The sequence below is a fragment of the Cryptomeria japonica genome, chromosome 3, assembly GCF_030272615.1.
Source record: "Cryptomeria japonica chromosome 3, Sugi_1.0, whole genome shotgun sequence".
Classification (NCBI taxonomy): domain Eukaryota; kingdom Viridiplantae; phylum Streptophyta; class Pinopsida; order Cupressales; family Cupressaceae; genus Cryptomeria; species Cryptomeria japonica.
The window spans coordinates 998,696,337-998,712,933 of NC_081407.1; the positions used below are offsets into that span (position 1 = coordinate 998,696,337).

General features: G+C 36.8%; 1 protein-coding gene across 1 annotated transcript; it reads right to left on the bottom strand.

Moving 5' to 3' along the window:
* Window positions 1-282: 282 nt before the first annotated feature.
* LOC131048719 (uncharacterized) lies at window positions 283-2,578 on the bottom strand. The gene is made up of 3 exons (XM_057982786.2): window positions 2,120-2,578; window positions 916-1,088; window positions 283-823 (listed from the first exon to the last, which is right to left on the bottom strand). Exons 1-3 carry the CDS (start codon window positions 2,534-2,536, stop codon window positions 682-684), a joined length of 732 nt encoding a protein of 243 aa, XP_057838769.2. The 5' UTR covers window positions 2,537-2,578; the 3' UTR covers window positions 283-681.
* Between the last annotated feature and the right edge of the window lie 14,019 nt (window positions 2,579-16,597).

A 16,597-nucleotide genomic window follows, 5' to 3' on the forward strand; every position in this document is an offset into this window, starting at 1 on the left:
ATTCTCTAGTGCTATAAAAATTTGACTTCTAAAAACTATTGCAACACTATATTCATTTTAAATTAATAAAATACATTTTTGTTTATATATTATAATATTTATTACGTAACTATTTATTAGTGTAAGCTCTAAATCATTTTTTTTCATAATAAGATGAAATGCAATGAATAATCCTCAATTTTCGATTCTCAGCTCAAATGATATCGATTTAGACATGTGCTTCCTTCTTAAACCATAATGGCATCTCAGATTGACTTAAAATCTTCAGAAGTAATAATGATATAGCAGAAACATTTATTTTCATTTCGAATTATTAAATACAACTCAAGTCAAATACATATTTGACATCTGCAAATTGCATTTAAAAGTATAACCTATAGAAAAAACCACAAATTTAAAGATGGACTGCTAGAGGGTCATAACAGGAGACCATTGCTTCATGGAAGATCAGGCGGCGGACAAAATGTGTGGTGACTTTTACTATACGTACGCCTTGTCTTTGGAGCCACGTGCGATGATGTACAAAGCAAGCATGCAAACTTCTTTATACACCAAATTTCCAGATGAGACCTCACTGTTTGCATCCTTAATGTTTTGCAAGATGAAAACATGGCAATCATTTTCAAAGTTCAATATATAGAATGCTTCATCACAAGTTGTCTACTCTGTGTTTGGATGAATTCAACTGTATATGGCAGCTGCAGAGGGTCCATAGCTGAAGCTACTAGAATGCTGTTTGGGAGCCTTTTCCTCCTCCTCCTCCTCCTCCTCCTCCTCCTCTTCAGTACTCCAAAGGAAATGGGCATGAGAAGCCAAAACATAGCTGCAAAATACATAAAACGCATGTTAAAATTCTCAAGTCTAGACCATCAATCAATACATTATCTCAAAGAACAGATGAAAAAAAAGGAGTACCAGTCATCAGGGGCAGCCTGCACAGCTCTATCGAAATAAATCCGAGCGCGTTGTGGGTCATTTCGAGATTCCCACAAAAGCTTGGCATACATAGCCAAAACATCTCCATCCCCAGGGTTCGCTAGAACGGCCCTTTCATAATACTCTTCAGCTTTATCCAACTGATGTCCAACCTAAGCCAAAAAAAACAGATAAAATTCACATCTACAAATTCGTACCTAAGCAAAAGAGTGGTGTAAATTAAAAAAACATAATGGGTTAGAAATCAGCTTCGGTCGGAATAGATTGTGTAATTTTTTCATCTAATTTATTCTGTGATTCATCATAAAATAAAATAGCTAGAAAGCATGAAGGAAGGGTGAAAAATTGGATCAGGATGAAATAGCTAGAAAGCATGAAAAGTGGGAAATGAAAAGCATGAAAAGTGAGAAATGAAAAGCATGAAAAGTGAGAAATGAATCACAGAGTGTAATCCGAAAGCATAAAAAGTGGGAAATGAAAAGCATGAAAAGTGAGAAATGAATCACAGAGTGTAATCCGAAAGCATGAAAAGTGAGAAATGAAAAGCATGAAAAGTGAGAAATGAATTACAGAGTGTAATCCGTTGATCACATTTCATGATTTATTAAGATAAAACATGTAAAATAACTAGAAAGCATGAAGATTGAGAAATTGGATCAGGATGAAATAATTAGAAAGCATGAAAAGTAAGAAATAGATCGTGGAGGAATGATCTATTATTAGAATGAAATAGCTAGAAAGTATGAAGAGTGAGGAATTGGATAGGATGAAATAGCTAGAAAACATGAAATGTGAAAAATCCTGTGATTTAAAACATTGATGAAAAAATTACACACAGTATATTCCAACAGGAACTGATTTCTGTATTGTGGAAACCTAATAAAAAGTATGAAGAGGTATTGTGGAAACCTAATAGAAATTATGAAGAGGAAAGTATGAAGAGTGAGTGGAAACCTAATAGAAAGTATGAAGAGGAAAATATGAAGAGTGAGGAATTGAATAGGATGAAATAGCTTAAAAAAAAATCCAGTGTGATCCATGAAAAAATTACACAACAATTGATGAAAAAATTACACAACTGATTTCAACTGATTTCAACTGATTTCTGTATTGTGGAAACCTAACAGCTGATTTCTGTATTGTGGAAACCTAATAGCTGTTGTTAACATAGTGGGTGTTATACCTGGTGCAAAAATCCGGCATAGTTTCTGAGCAAAAGAGGATCCCCCGGATGCGCCTCCAACATTTTCTTATAATATGCATCTCTATCTCTATCACTATTGTTGTTGTTACTGTTATTTTTGTTAAAATGCCCACCATTTCCTCCTGTGAGACCGAATCCTCCCATGCGAGTGGGATTCGTATGGGTGGTCTCGCTTTGCTTCGATTTGATTGCCGATTTCCGGGTTGCAGGTGAATCAGAGTACAATTGGGCTCTTTTTTGTTTGTCCAAGTTGTGCAGATCGGTCTCTGAGCGTACTTTTCTAAAGGCAGAGGAATTGGGGATGAGGCGCAGGTGAAGTGCTCTGAATGGCGTGGTGATCTCTCTTTCTGCCCCCGATACCAGCGAAGGCATGGAGCACGATGCTTTCAGAGACATGACTGTAACTCGGAAGATTTCCCAATACAGGAATTCAAATGAGGTTTAGGACATATATATGCTAATATGAGTGGCTGTCATCGTAGCCGACATTTTGGCGCAGGCAACGCGCAGACGGCGGCTTGTGCCACATGTTCGGACTCAAAAGAATTGCACGTGAAAAAGTAAGTAAAGCATGTGTTGAAAGCAGTTCCACGCGTCGTCAAAACGTACACGAAAACACGTGGTACATGTGTGATACCGGGATGGCCGGTGGCAGGTGAAGTGTACGCACCAGAAACGACACTTCCCTTAAAATTGTCCTTTGAAAGTTGGTCAATGCCACGATCTTTTCAGGTGCCTTCCGTATTTTACCTAATTTCAAGTCTATTTAAATTTTAGTGTTTTATACGCCATAAAAAATATATATAAATTAAATATTTTTTTTTTTTTATGGAAGATTTTTTTTTTTGTATTGGTAGAATGCAAAAAAAAATTACATAAAGAAGACAGTCATAGGGCTGTCAAATATAGAATTGATTAAAAAAAAAAAAAAACATTGGATGATTACAAACAAAGATTTGAAGAGAACAACAACAATAGGACATAAGCTAATACAAAACAATTATTATTGTTGATATAAGTAGCAATCAATGTTGATATAAGCAACAACCAATAGTAAATCAAATCTCCTAATTCTTATTTACATAGCCAATACAAAGCAACCAATGCTGATATAAGCAACAACTAATCTACTAATACATATTTCCCGCAAAGACATTAAACAAGACCCAAAGAAGTAACCATCAATTTCCAAAAGAAGACCTTAGACCTTGTGGCATGACAACATTTCTCTTTTTGAACAACATCTTGACTTGTAATTTGATTTGTTGAATCTGGAAGTCAATCTTTAAATTCTTCTCAGCCTCTGCTTGTAGTTGAGAGAAAAGGGATATCAAACAATAAAAAATGTCTGAGTAAAGCACTAGAATTGCAACTTCTTGGTGAGCATTAAGATTATTAAAAATAGCTTTACACCTGTATCTCCATATATGAGACAAAATAACATGCCTAAGTCCATCGACAATAGGGTTAGCATGAAGCCCCACACCAAGAAGGGCTTCTTTCTAAGACAATTTGTATCAAAAATAGCTAGCAAGTCATTAAAAACTAAATTCCACTATTTTTTAACAAAATGGCATCCCCAAAGATATGCTTTATATTTTCTTGCATGTGGCAGAAAGAGTAATTAACCGGTTGTTGGATCACCATACATTTCAGTCTGTCCACAATGAGTAGTTTGCAATGTAAAATCCTCCAAACAATTAATTATGCATCTGCATTGGATTTAGACTTCCAAATATGGGCAGGTAGATTTGACCAAAAAAATTCATTAAACCTGCATTTCCAATTGGAATTCAAGCGATGTCTTAAAAGCAATCTTAGAAGAAGTTGTAAATAAACCTTCTTTGAGGGAAAGAACATAAAAGGATATGTCAAAATCCATAACCAGTCTTTGAAAAAATTGCAATGGATAGGAGTACACAATTTCATGGACAATTCCAGAGGAACCAAAGAATGCACAAAAATCAGAAAAAACCTGTATTTATCATTTAAATTGAATTGGCTTTTAATAGAATGCCATGGCAGCCAACTCATGGCGTGAAAATCTCAAAGATATCCAACATTACGAACTCCTTTCTTGAAGAGGGCATACGATTGACTAAGAAAACTTAATGCAAGGGGTTGATCTTGATAGAGAATGTGCTTACTCCACCATGTAGATGAAGTGGAGAAGCTGAAGCCATGCTGAAGTGAATTATCTCTCCATTTTAAAAGATAAAATGTATGTTGCCAAGCCTTCCGTACAGAATGCAAGGAAGGAGAAACCTTAATTGAAAAAAAAAAGGCCATGAAGAATTTTGTTTGACAATCCCACTTGTTGCCATTTACCCTTGGCAGTGGCAAGATTAATGCAACTCCATATGAGAATCTTCCATGATTCATTCTCATGGATAGCTCTAACAATCCATTTGGAGGCAAAAAAAAACCCTTGCGTTCTTGGATCAATAAGCCCCAAGCCACCTTTGCATTTAGGTTGGATGCAATGGGTCCATGATGTAGAAATAAAACCTCTGCTACCATCCCATTAAGCCCAAAGAAATTGAAGAATGATCTTAATTAAATCCTCATACCCCTTTTTTTAAGGCATCCAACATGAAGAATAATATACATGAGTTGCAAGAAAGATCTTATTAACAACTTGAATCTTGCCAGCTAGGGATAGAAATTTATTTCCCCAATTCAAGAGCTTGTTCCTAATTCTATTAAGATACCAATTCCACATATTTGAGAGAGACGCCCCAAAACCAAATGGGATTCCAAGGTATCTCATAATTTTCTCGTGTTTGATTTGTTTCCACTCTTGGGAAATCCAATGATGAGCAGGGCCACTTTGAACCATAAGAAATTATGTTTTGTTATGTGCAAGTTTGGACCTTGAAACAACACATACAACTCTAGAATATTCATCGCATTCGAAATACACTTGTCAGAATTTTGTAAAAATAACAAGCTATCAGATCAGCATAATGGGGATTAATGACAACCATGTTATCAGGCATAGAAATTCCTGAGATCAACTTCATATTATTAGTACTTTGAAATAAATATCCCAGAGCATCAATTATGAGAACATATAGATATGGTGCTAAGGGGCAACCTTGCCGAATAGATCTTTGTAAAGAAAATGGTCATATCACCACATTGTTGATAATAATTCGAGCATTAGCATCTTGAAATTTAAGCATTTGAACATGAGATATGAGTTTAGGACCAAAACCTAGCCATTGAAGCATTTTAAGGACAAAGCTCCAACGAATTCTATCATAAGCCTTATCAAAATCAAGTTTGATTAAAATGAAATTTTGACCTGTTTGTTGTGCCCATTCACTAGTCTCCCAGGCCAACATTAGATTATCAAGAATAAATCTGCTAGCAATAAAACCTGTTTGTTCAGCTCTGACAATACCTTGCACCACTGGCTCGATCCTAATGGCCAAGGCTTTTGCTATAATTTTATAGGAAGTGTTGAGCAAAGTTATAGGATGCCAACTAGAGATGGAGTCTTCCTGCTTACCTTTAGGAAGAAGTTTTATTATACCATCATTGATGATAGGACCCAATGATCCATTTTTATAAGCCTCCGGGTATAAACAATAGAAATTCTCCTTGATGTTTTGCCACATAGCTCGGTAGAATCCCATGGAAAGCCTATCACTGCCAGGACTTTTGTAAGGGGACATAGAAAAAAGAAACTTTTCTAGCTCATCCAAAGATAAATTATGTCCAAATATTGACTGTACGCAAAATCTATACTGTTAGGAATGTAAGTTTGAACCATATCTTTGAGAGATTGTTGAATATCCTGCCATTGATCATCTTTGAAAAGATTTTCATAAAATTGTTTTAAAACATTGCATATATTAGCAGGATTAGTTTGAAGAGTAACAAATTTGTCCCTTATCACAATGATTTTTTTCTTTTTCTTTTTATAATTAAGGTAATTAAAAAAATATTTAGTTCCTTTGTTGCCCTCTTTAATCCAGTGAAGTCTAGATCTGACTTTAGCCTCTTGTCCTTTATAATTCTTGATTTTACATAGTTGAGATTCTATTACAACAATTGAAGTTTGAATTTTAATGTTAGAAGGATCGTCATTAAGAATTTTTCTAGTGGTTTGCCTTAAAGGGATTTGTCCTTATGTTTATGTTGCCAAACCATATTTTTTCCAAATAAACGTAAAAAATTAGTACACTAGGTGATGATAGCACACCACCAATCAATCCAAGATTCCCCTTCCCCTGGTTTAGGTAAGGAATTCCAAATCCCCTCGAGAGAAGTTAAACAAGTAGGATTTTTTAAATGGGAAACATTTAGCTTGAAGGGAAGAGAGTGATCAGTGTGATGAATTAGGAGCAAGCTTATATTGCAGAAAATAAGAAAATGATCAAAAAGTGTTGCAGAAAAATCCACTTGAACACACAAGCCTTCTGAGTCCTAAACCAATGGTAAAATAGGGGCAATATAAAATTTGTCCATCCTGCTCAACTTTCTTTCTACTCCCATTCTATAATTGGACCAGGTAAACTAATATTTGGATTGAATGATAAATGTGTTATAGATAGGATCCACTACTCCCAAGGAATTACGATACAATAACCAACTATCAAATTCTTCGCAGCTAAGATTATGTTGTTTAGACTAGCAACGATCATGAGCATGCTCAACCATATTGAAATCCTCCCATAATCCAATCAGCATTGGGGAGGTTACTAGCCATGTCCAGTTCCATAATTCAATACAATCCTTAGCAAGATTGAGGACATAAATTAAGCAAAAAACCTATGAGTTGATCATTAATAAAGATAAGGGCCTAAACACAACTATGAGAAGGGTCCTCACCTTTGTTGATGATATACTTGGAAATCCATGGAGCAAATCCAATAACAGTCCCACCTCTACCATCATTGTGAGAAGTATGCAAGAAACTAGCATCCCTCCAAATATTGCATAAAGAAACATCAAGCTTGAAATTACAAGTTTTAACTTCTTGGAGGAAGAGCACATCTAGCTTCCATGTAATAACCATGTCTTTAACTTTGTACTTACGAGGAGGGAGTGAAATCCCTTGAACATTCCAAGAAAGGACCCGAAATTTCATGATGAAGATGTGAGGGGGTCCTCAGCCTAGGACAACACACCGAAGCTATTACCCATATTCAATTATGGGGCTTGGGTTGCATGGTCTTTCGAAGAGGAAGGAGGGGACCTAGAGCGATTATGAGCACTAGGAGGGGAGGAATCATGAGAACGAGAGTGAGGAAAAGGGGAGCGGGGAGAATGAGGACGTGGCTGAGAGGAAGAGGGAAGGGGAGGAGAATAATCTTGAACCTTGGGGGAAGAGGGAGAAGGAGAGTCACAAACCTTAGTAGAAGGGGAAGGAAGAGGAGTAGAAGAAATAGGTGGTTTTTTCCTCTTCCTAATTGGGGTCCACCCTTTGGACATGACAACATATTTAAACGAAGGGGTAGAAGTCTCAAGAGTAGCGGGAGAAATGGTAGGGGGAGAAGAAGAAATAGGAGTTTTCTCAAGGACGGGTGAAGGCTAAGAAGAAGAGATAGAATTAGGGGTAACATGGCCACTAGAAGGGGTAGAATTTGAGGGTGGGTGAGAAGACTTATTATTCCTAAAAGGACATTCGTGGATCAAGTGACCTTCCTTTCGACAATAAAAACATGCATTTGGCTTATTCAAATAGACTAATGACTAATCCAATTTGAAATATGGGCCAAAAGTTTTAATATACTCTAGCTATGGTTTGTTAAGATCTATCTCTACACAAATCCTTAGATGAACTCGAAAACTTGAGAATTTATCAACACTATGTTTGCACTAGATAACTCTCCCCAATTGAGCCACAATATCTTTTAGAAATTGTTTGGAAGCTAGGTTGAGGAATGGCAGTTCAATCCACATGGGATAATGTGAACAAGAGTGGACTTCAAGATAAAAATTAAAGGTCCAAGCTTGCAAATAACAAATTTGCCCACAACTAACCTGATAGGGAGATACTCAAGAATTGGCTCAATTTATGTGTTTGCAATCAATTTGGCTTGCAAGTTCCCTCAAAGGTAATTGTTGAAAGTTTTGTCACTTGTTTAGGTACTATTTATTTTATTTCTTTCCTTCTCTAAGATTCATATCAACCTTGAGATCTTCCTACCATGTCAGTTCTTGTTTTCACTCAAACTTGCTCTCAAGTCTCAAAAAAAATGAAACTTAGCTTCTTAGCTCCAAACACTAAGATCACTCACCAAGAGTTGCAGGAAGTTTAGGAAAATGTATAACATCCTCTTAGTATTACTTCAACTTGGTTTGATGGTCTTTCAATTTGTCTTCTTACCCGATTTGAGGAAAAGCTCAAAACAGGGCTACAAGAAAAGAGCCCCAATTAGCCCTCCAAAACTGCTAAAATGCTTATAACTCCACAAACTGCCAAAACACCTCATTAAAACTTTGCATTTATGGATACCCTTTATGGATATCTTTCAAATTTATGCTATGAGGAGGTCTGACGGGACCATACAACTGATGTCCTATAAATGTGCCTAAAAACAAGGGTTTTCAAGGGTTTTGAGTCTTCAAACTCCTTATCGCCATTCCAAACTCTTCTTCAGACCACCCAAATATTTTGAGAAGGTCTGTACCATAATTATAAATCCTTCCAACTTCCTTCCCTACAAGCATAAAGACAAACCTCTGATGTGCAACCAAGTTTCAAGAGGAAAAGTGCTCAAAAACTATTGTATTTCAATACTTTGGCTGCTCAAAATGCATTTCTCAACTAATTATTCATTGGAACACTCTTCCATATGAATTAAAAGCTCTTATCAAACTTCATTCCACCTTGGGAAACCAAAATAAGGTTCACTTGGTGTGGGTTTGTAGAGCAACTTTGTTTTCACCATGAAAGCTCACTAGCCGAGCTATGGGAGCTCGCCTAGTTAGCAACAAAAACCACTTTCTTTGCCATTTCCAATATGTACAAGAAGGCTATGTACAGAAACTTGAATCTCATAGGCCATGGAGAAAGAGCCAAAGAAAATCAAGTTGCTTCCATTATTGAAGCCAAACCCTTACTCAACCGAGAACAGGGCAAAAACAAAATAATTTTGCTACAAAGCCAAAACTCCACACCAACACACAAAAACAGATGAGAAAGCTTTAACACAACATGCAACAACTTCCAAATGAAAATAGTATAGCCAAATTCTCAGGAAGTACGGACTGCTATACCATTTGGAGCAAAAAGGTGAAAGTAAAATGACAAAATCTTGAGTTTTTGTATTGAAATATTCTTTTCTTCGAATTCCAACCTGATACAAAGTTGTGTGAGGCTTTAAATAGACACTAACCACCCAAATCATGCCCAGGTATGGACCAATAACCACCTTTTATCTTATTTTTACAAATATTCCAAAAATTATCAAAATGTTGCTTGACAACTTTGACAATTTTTAGTACAATGAGCCATTTTGACTTGTGAGACAAATAGAATTAACTCCACCATTTGAAATGGTTTACTATAACCACAAAACCAATTTCAATTCCTAACAAGGCTTATAAGGCGTTTTGACCATTTTTCCACATTTTGCCCATTCTAGGCTTACAAGGCATAAAAGGTAAAAAATAGACCAAAAACTCCACAAACCACAAAACTAAGACACAAAGGACACTTAAACACACTAAAAACACCCTTTGGACATACCAAAAGTCCATTATTCAATTGATACCAACATAGGCCATTTCAAACCAAAATTTGATGAAGTGCTCCATGAGCTTCACTAGGTGGTCCTACACCATACTCCCCCAAAGACAAAGAAGTCAAGTGACTCAGTTTGGAACCAATGAGGGATCAATTCTAGACTGAAGAAAGTTTTATTCAGGTACCCAAGTAGCCTCAGAGTCTGGTTTTCTCCTCCACTTGATCAAATGCTCCATATAGACATGGTGCCAAGTCTTTTTGAGAATCCTAGAATCCAAAACTTTTTCAGCTTGAGGCATGGGTGTAGAAGGAAGAGGTGGGTTTGAAAGTGATTGGTGAACTTCTGAAACTCTCTCATCCTCCTTGGGAAGATGCCCTTTGTATGCAACCAAATCTGCAATATTGAAGCTAGGAGACAATGCAACATCATTAGGCAAATCAATATTATAAGCATTAGAGCCATACTTAGCCAAAACCTTACAAGGACCTATCCTCCTCATTTGGAGTTTGCTGAGAATTCCTTTTTGAATTCTGGACTTATTCAAGTGCACCATCACAAAGTCACCAACTAAAAATTGTACATCTTTCCTTGTTGCATCAACTCTAGCTTTGACCTTTTGTGAGGCATCTTGGAGAGATTTCTTTACTTGGTCATGAACCTCCTTCATAGACTGAGCTACATCATCAACTTGACCACTTCTTTGCTTCACATTACCAAGATTTCTCAATTCCATAACACCCCTTGGGTGCATACCATACACTATCTCAAAAGGACTCTTACCAGTAGACCTGTTGACACTATCATTGTAGGCAAACTCTGCTTGGTGAAGAATATGATCCCAAATCTATCCATACTCTTTTGTCAAACACCTTAAGAGGTTACCAAGTGTTCTATTGACCACCTCTATTTGTCCATCGGTTTGGGGATGATAGGTTGAACCAAAAGCCAAGTTAGTACCCAATCTTTTCCAAAGAGTTTTCCAAAAATGTCCAAGGAATTTGACATCTCTATCTGAAACAATACTAATAGGCAAACCATGGATTCAAATAACCTCTTTGAAAAATAAATGTGCAATGTGACTAGCATCATGAATAGTTTTGCAAGGAACAAAATGTGCCATTTTACTGAATCTATCAACAACAACAAAAATGCTATCAAAACCAAGCTTTGTTTTGGGTAAACCAACCACAAAATCCATACTCACACATTCCCATGGCCTTGTAGGAATGGGTAATGGCTGATAAAGACCAGCATTGGTAGATGTTCCTTTTGCCTTTTGGCAAACCATACACTGCTCAACATACCTCCTGATATCCCTTTGCATTCTTGGCCAATAGTAGAAATGTTGCACAAGTTCCAATGTCTTGTTTAGACCAAAATGACCACTCAAACACCCATTGTGCTTCTCTTGGATCATATTTTCCCTCATTGAGCCTTTGAGAACACACAACTGTCCACCTCTAAACAACAAACCATTTTGCAAGGTAAAGTCAACATATTCACTATGAAAATGGTTTTGAAATTCTTGACAAACCTTGTAAATGGTTGCAAAATATTCATCATTTGGATACAAATCCTTGAAGCAATCAACTCCAATACTCTGAATCTGCACTTCTTGCACTGTTAGTAGCCTTCTACTCAAAGCATCTGCTACTTTATTACATTGTCCCTTTTTATGCTTAATGGAAAATGTATATGATTGCAAGTACTCAACCCATTTAACATGTCTATGACTCAACTTATCTCGTGAATTCAAAAAACTAAGAGTTTGATTATCTGTGTAAACAACAAACTCTTTGGGCAGCAAATAGTGCCTCCATTTTCGAAGAGCTTGGACAAGATCATACAATTCAAGATCATAGGATGAATACTTTTTTTTTGCATCATTGAGCTTTTCACTAAAGAAAGCTACTGGTCTATTATCTTGACTCAAAACAACACCAACTGCTATGTTACTTGCATCACATTCAATAGTGAACAACTTATCAAAACTAGGAAGAATGAGTACTGGTTGTATAGCTACCTTTTGTTTCAAGAGTTAAAACCCCTTATTAGCTTCTTTGGTCCACTGAAACTTTGTCTTGACTCCACCTTTAATAGTATCTAGCATAGGTGCACAAATCTCATTGAATCTCTTTATAAAGTTCCTATAGAACTGTGCCAAACCATGAAAGCTTTGCACTTCACTTGTTGTTTTTGGTGTTGGCCAATTGGTGATGGCTTCCACCTTTGATGTGTCCATTTTCAAGTCTCCACCTGAAACTACAAAACCAAGATAGACTAGTTCCTGCTTCATAAATTCACACTTCTCCAAGTTTATTGTTAGTTGCTCATCATACAATTATTGCAATACAAATTTAAGATGCTTTAGATGTTCATCTTTCATTCTACTGAAAATCAAGATATCATCTAAGTATACAACAACAAATTTACCACTAAAATCTTTAAGCACTTCATTCATGAGTCTCGTGAATGTAGTAGGATAATTAGTGAGACCAAATGGCATAACAAGCCACTCATAAAGTCCTTCATTAGTTTTGAAGGTTGTTTTCCACTCATCACCTTCCTTTATCCTGATCTGGTGGTAACCACTCTTGAGATCTATCTTTGTGAAAAACTTTGCACCTCCCAAACAATCCATCAAATCTTCAATCCTTGGGATAGGGAATCTGTATCTGATAGTGATTATGTTAATGGCTCTTGAATCTATGCATATCCTCCATGTTCCTCCTTTCTTTGGTGCTAACATTGTAGGTACGGCACAAGGACTTATGCTCTTCCTTGTCAAACCTTGATCTAACAACTCTTGTATTTGTCAAGCCACTTCTTTATTCTATTCTGGGGTCATCTTATAGGCTCCTTTATTGGGTAATGAGGCTCCTGGAATGAAGTCAATTTGATGGCTTATGGCCCTAGTAGGTGGTAGGGTTGCTGGTGCTCCATCACTTATGATTTCTTTAAAGTTGTCTAGTATTTGCTGCACTTCATGAGGTATTTGAACCTTCTTTTCTTTCTTTTCTTCCTTTGGTTTCACTATAAGAGCAAATCCCACTCCTTCACCCTCTTCAAGAGTGTTTATGAACTCTTTTTCACTCACCAACAAGGCATTTGGGTTTTTGGACTTGCTGCCCTCTCCTTCATCATTTAAGGACTGAATTTTATATGTGACTCCATCTTTTTGAAAAGAATAAGAGTTCTTCTCACCATTATGAATGGCTTTTCTATCAAATTGCGATGGCCTACCTAGAAGTAGGTGGCAAGCATCCATTGGGAGTATGTCACACAAGATTTTATCCTTATAACCCCCTATTGTGAACTCAACCCAAGCTTGTTCATTCACCACCACATGTTGCTCCGTGTTGAGCCAAGTGACCTTATACGGACTACTATGTGGAACTCTCTCCAATTTAAGTTTATTTGTTGCTTCCTTTGACACAATATTGTCTGTAGACCCTGAATCTATCACCACTCTGCAAATCTTGCCCATGATCTTGCACTTGATTCTAAGTAAAGATCTTCTTTGAATCGGTTCCTCTTTGTTTGGCTCTTTAATCAAGACTCTTCTCATCATTAAACTTTCCCCATCTTCTAAAGCTAAACTCACTTCTTGTGTCTTACCGCTTACTACATCTTCTTGCACATATGTCACTCTTCTTTCACCTCCTTGAGATGAAGAAGATTTCTCAAGGCATCTATACGCAGGATGACCCGACTTTTGGCAATTGTAACACTTCATGGTGGAGAAGTAGGACCCTCTTCCTGGTCCACTAAATCTACCTCTTCCTGGGTTGCTAGATCCCATTCCTCTATAGTTGCTCTTGCTATTAGAATCCCCACTTCTCTATAAGTTTGGACTCTCCTTGGGACCTTTGATCAACTCCTCTTCCACCAAAAAATGCCTCTATGGCCTTTACCATCTCTTCCCCTAGCTCTTCCTTTGTTTCTTTGTTCTTTCTTCTTCCTACTTTTCTCTTCCACTTTGAGTGCCAATTGGTAGCACTTTTGCACTGTATTGGGACACAACAAACTCAACTCTTCTTGTATATTCCATCTCAAGTCATTGAGATATCTTGCAACTTTTATGTTCTCATCTTCCACAACCTTTGACCTCAAACATAATATTTGAAACTCCTCTGTATATCTGCTCACATCTAACTCCCTTTGCCTCAAATTTTGCCTCTTCTTATGTAGTTGGATTCAATAATCATCTAGTATGTAGGTTTCATTGACCTTGGACACCATTCCTTTCCAGGTTGCTATAGGTTGTTTCCCCTCTTTTTCTCTCTCAGATTGAATGAACTTCCACCATGTTAAGGCAACCCCTCTCAACTTAGATTTATCTACCTTCACCTTTTGGGCCTCTGTCACCCCATCACACTCAAAGTGATTCTCCAGGCCTTCAATCCACTCCATGACTGAATCTGGATCCATCTTGACATTAAAAAGTGCTACACCTTCTAAGGTTTTACCACTCAATGCTTTCAAAGCCTTTAAGAAAGGTTCTTGTTCAAGAATAGGTTCAAGTATAGGGATCTCATCTTCTATTGCTACCAATTTGCCCTTATCATCCACCTTATCACTCACTTCTCCAGTCTTGACCTCTACTGAAACTAGTTTTATCTCTAGCTTTTCCAATCTATCCCTTAGTGCTCTATTTTCCTCTTCTTGGTCTTCTACCTTCTTGAATAACTCATAATTGGTCACCATATTTAAACTACTCACTTCTACCCAAGACTTACTTCTTGCTCTGATACCACTATGATAGGGAGATACTCAAGAATTGGCTCAATTTGTGTGTTTGCAATCAATTTGGCTTGCAAGTTCCCTCAAAGGTAATTGTTGAAGGTTTTTCCACTTGTTTAGGTACTATTTCTTTGATGTCTTTCCTTCTCTAAGCTTCATATCAACCCTGAGATCTTCCTACCATGTCAGTTCTTGTTTTCACTCAAACTTGCTCTCAAGTCTCAAAAAAAATGAAACTTAGCTTCTTAGCTCCAAACACTAAGATCACTCACCAAAAGTTATAGGAGGTTTAGGAAATTGTCTAACATCCTCTTATTCTTACTTCAAATTGGTTTTATGGTCTTTCAATTTGTCTTCTTACCCGATTTGAGGAAAAGCTCAAAACAGGGCTACAAGAAAAGAGCCCCAATCAGCCCTCCAAAACGGCTAAAATGCTTATAACTCCACAAACTGCCAAAAAACCTCATGAAACCTTTGAATTTATGGATACCCTTTATGGAGATCTTTCAAATTTGTGATATGAGGAGGTCTAACAGGACCGTGCAACTGTTGTCCTATAAATGTGCCTAAAAACAAGGGTTTTCAAGGGTTTTGAGTCTTCAAACTCCTTATCACCATTCCAAAATATTCTTCAGACCACCCAAATATTTTGAGAAGGTATGTACCATCATTATTAATCCTTCCAACTTCCTTCCCTACAAGCATAAAGACAAACACTTGATGTGCAACCAAGTTTCAAGAGGAAAAGTGCTCAAAAACCATTGTATTTCAATACTTTGGCTGCTCAAAATGCATTTTTCAACTAATTATTCATTGGAACACTCTTCCATATGGATTAAAAGATCTGATAAAAATTCATTCCACCTTGGGACACCAAAATAAGTTTCACTTGTTGTGGGTTTGTAGAGCAACTTTGTTTTCACCATGAAAGTTCACTAGTCGGGCTATGGGAGCTCGCCTAGTTAGGAACAAAAACCACTTTCTTTGCCATTGCTAATAAAAAAAAATTTGTATGTACAAGAAGGATATGTACAAAAACTTGACTCTCAGAGGCCATGGAGAAAGAGCCAAAGAAAATCAAGTTGCTTCCATTATTGAAGCCAAACCCTTACTCAATCGAGAACAGGGCAAAAACAAAATAATTTTGCTACAATGCCAAAACTCCACAACAACACAAAAAACCAAGTGAGAAATATTTAAAAAAACATGGCACAACTACCCAATAGTATAGCCAAATGCTCAGGAAGTACGGACTGCTATACCATTTGGAGCACAAAGGTGTAAGAAAATTGACAAAATCTTGAGTTTTTGTATTGAAATCCTCTTTTCTTCGAATGCCAACATGATAAAAAGTTGTGTGAGGCTTTCAATAGACATTCACCACCCAAATCATGCCCAGGTATGGACCAATAACCACCTTTTGCCTTATTTTTACAAATATTCCAAAAATTATCAAAATGTTGCTTGACAACTTTGACAATTTTTAGTACAATGAGCATTTTTTACTTGTGAGCCAAATAGAATTAACTCCACCATGTGAAATGGTTTAATATAGCCACACAAACATGTTTAAATTCCTAACAAGGCTTTATAAGGCGTTTTGACCATTTTTCCACATTTTGCCCATTCTAGGCTTACAAGGCATAAAAGGTCAAAAATAGACCAAAAACTCCACAAACCACAAAAATAAGACACAAAGGACACTTAAAATACTAAACACACCCTTTGGAAATACCACAAGTACATTATTCAATTGAGACCAACATAGGCCATTTCAAACCAAAATTTGATGAAGTGCTCCATGAGCTTCACTAGGTGCTCCTGCACCATAACCCAAGTGTCGTATTGCAAGACAACTTGAGCACGGGCTGAAGATTTGAACATACATGACACATACCCTTTTACCATACCTCAAAGGGTTTGAATCTCCCATCTGTTACTTTTCCAGTTTTGTCGAGCCCATTTGTAAAAATCAATTTCAAAAGGGACTCCTCTTAGAAAAGACAAAATA

Excerpts from the sequence above, each read along its gene's own strand:
- LOC131048719 (XM_057982786.2), bottom strand. The coding sequence starts at position 2,536 with ATGTCTCTGAAAGCATCGTGCTCCATGCCTTCGCTGGTATCGGGGGCA. Across the intron at positions 1,089-2,119 it reads ATGCCGGATTTTTGCACCAG|GTTGGACATCAGTTGGATAA; the intron begins GTATAACACCCA and ends TTTTTGGCTTAG. Across the intron at positions 824-915 it reads CAGGCTGCCCCTGATGACTG|CTATGTTTTGGCTTCTCATG; the intron begins GTACTCCTTTTT and ends TGTATTTTGCAG.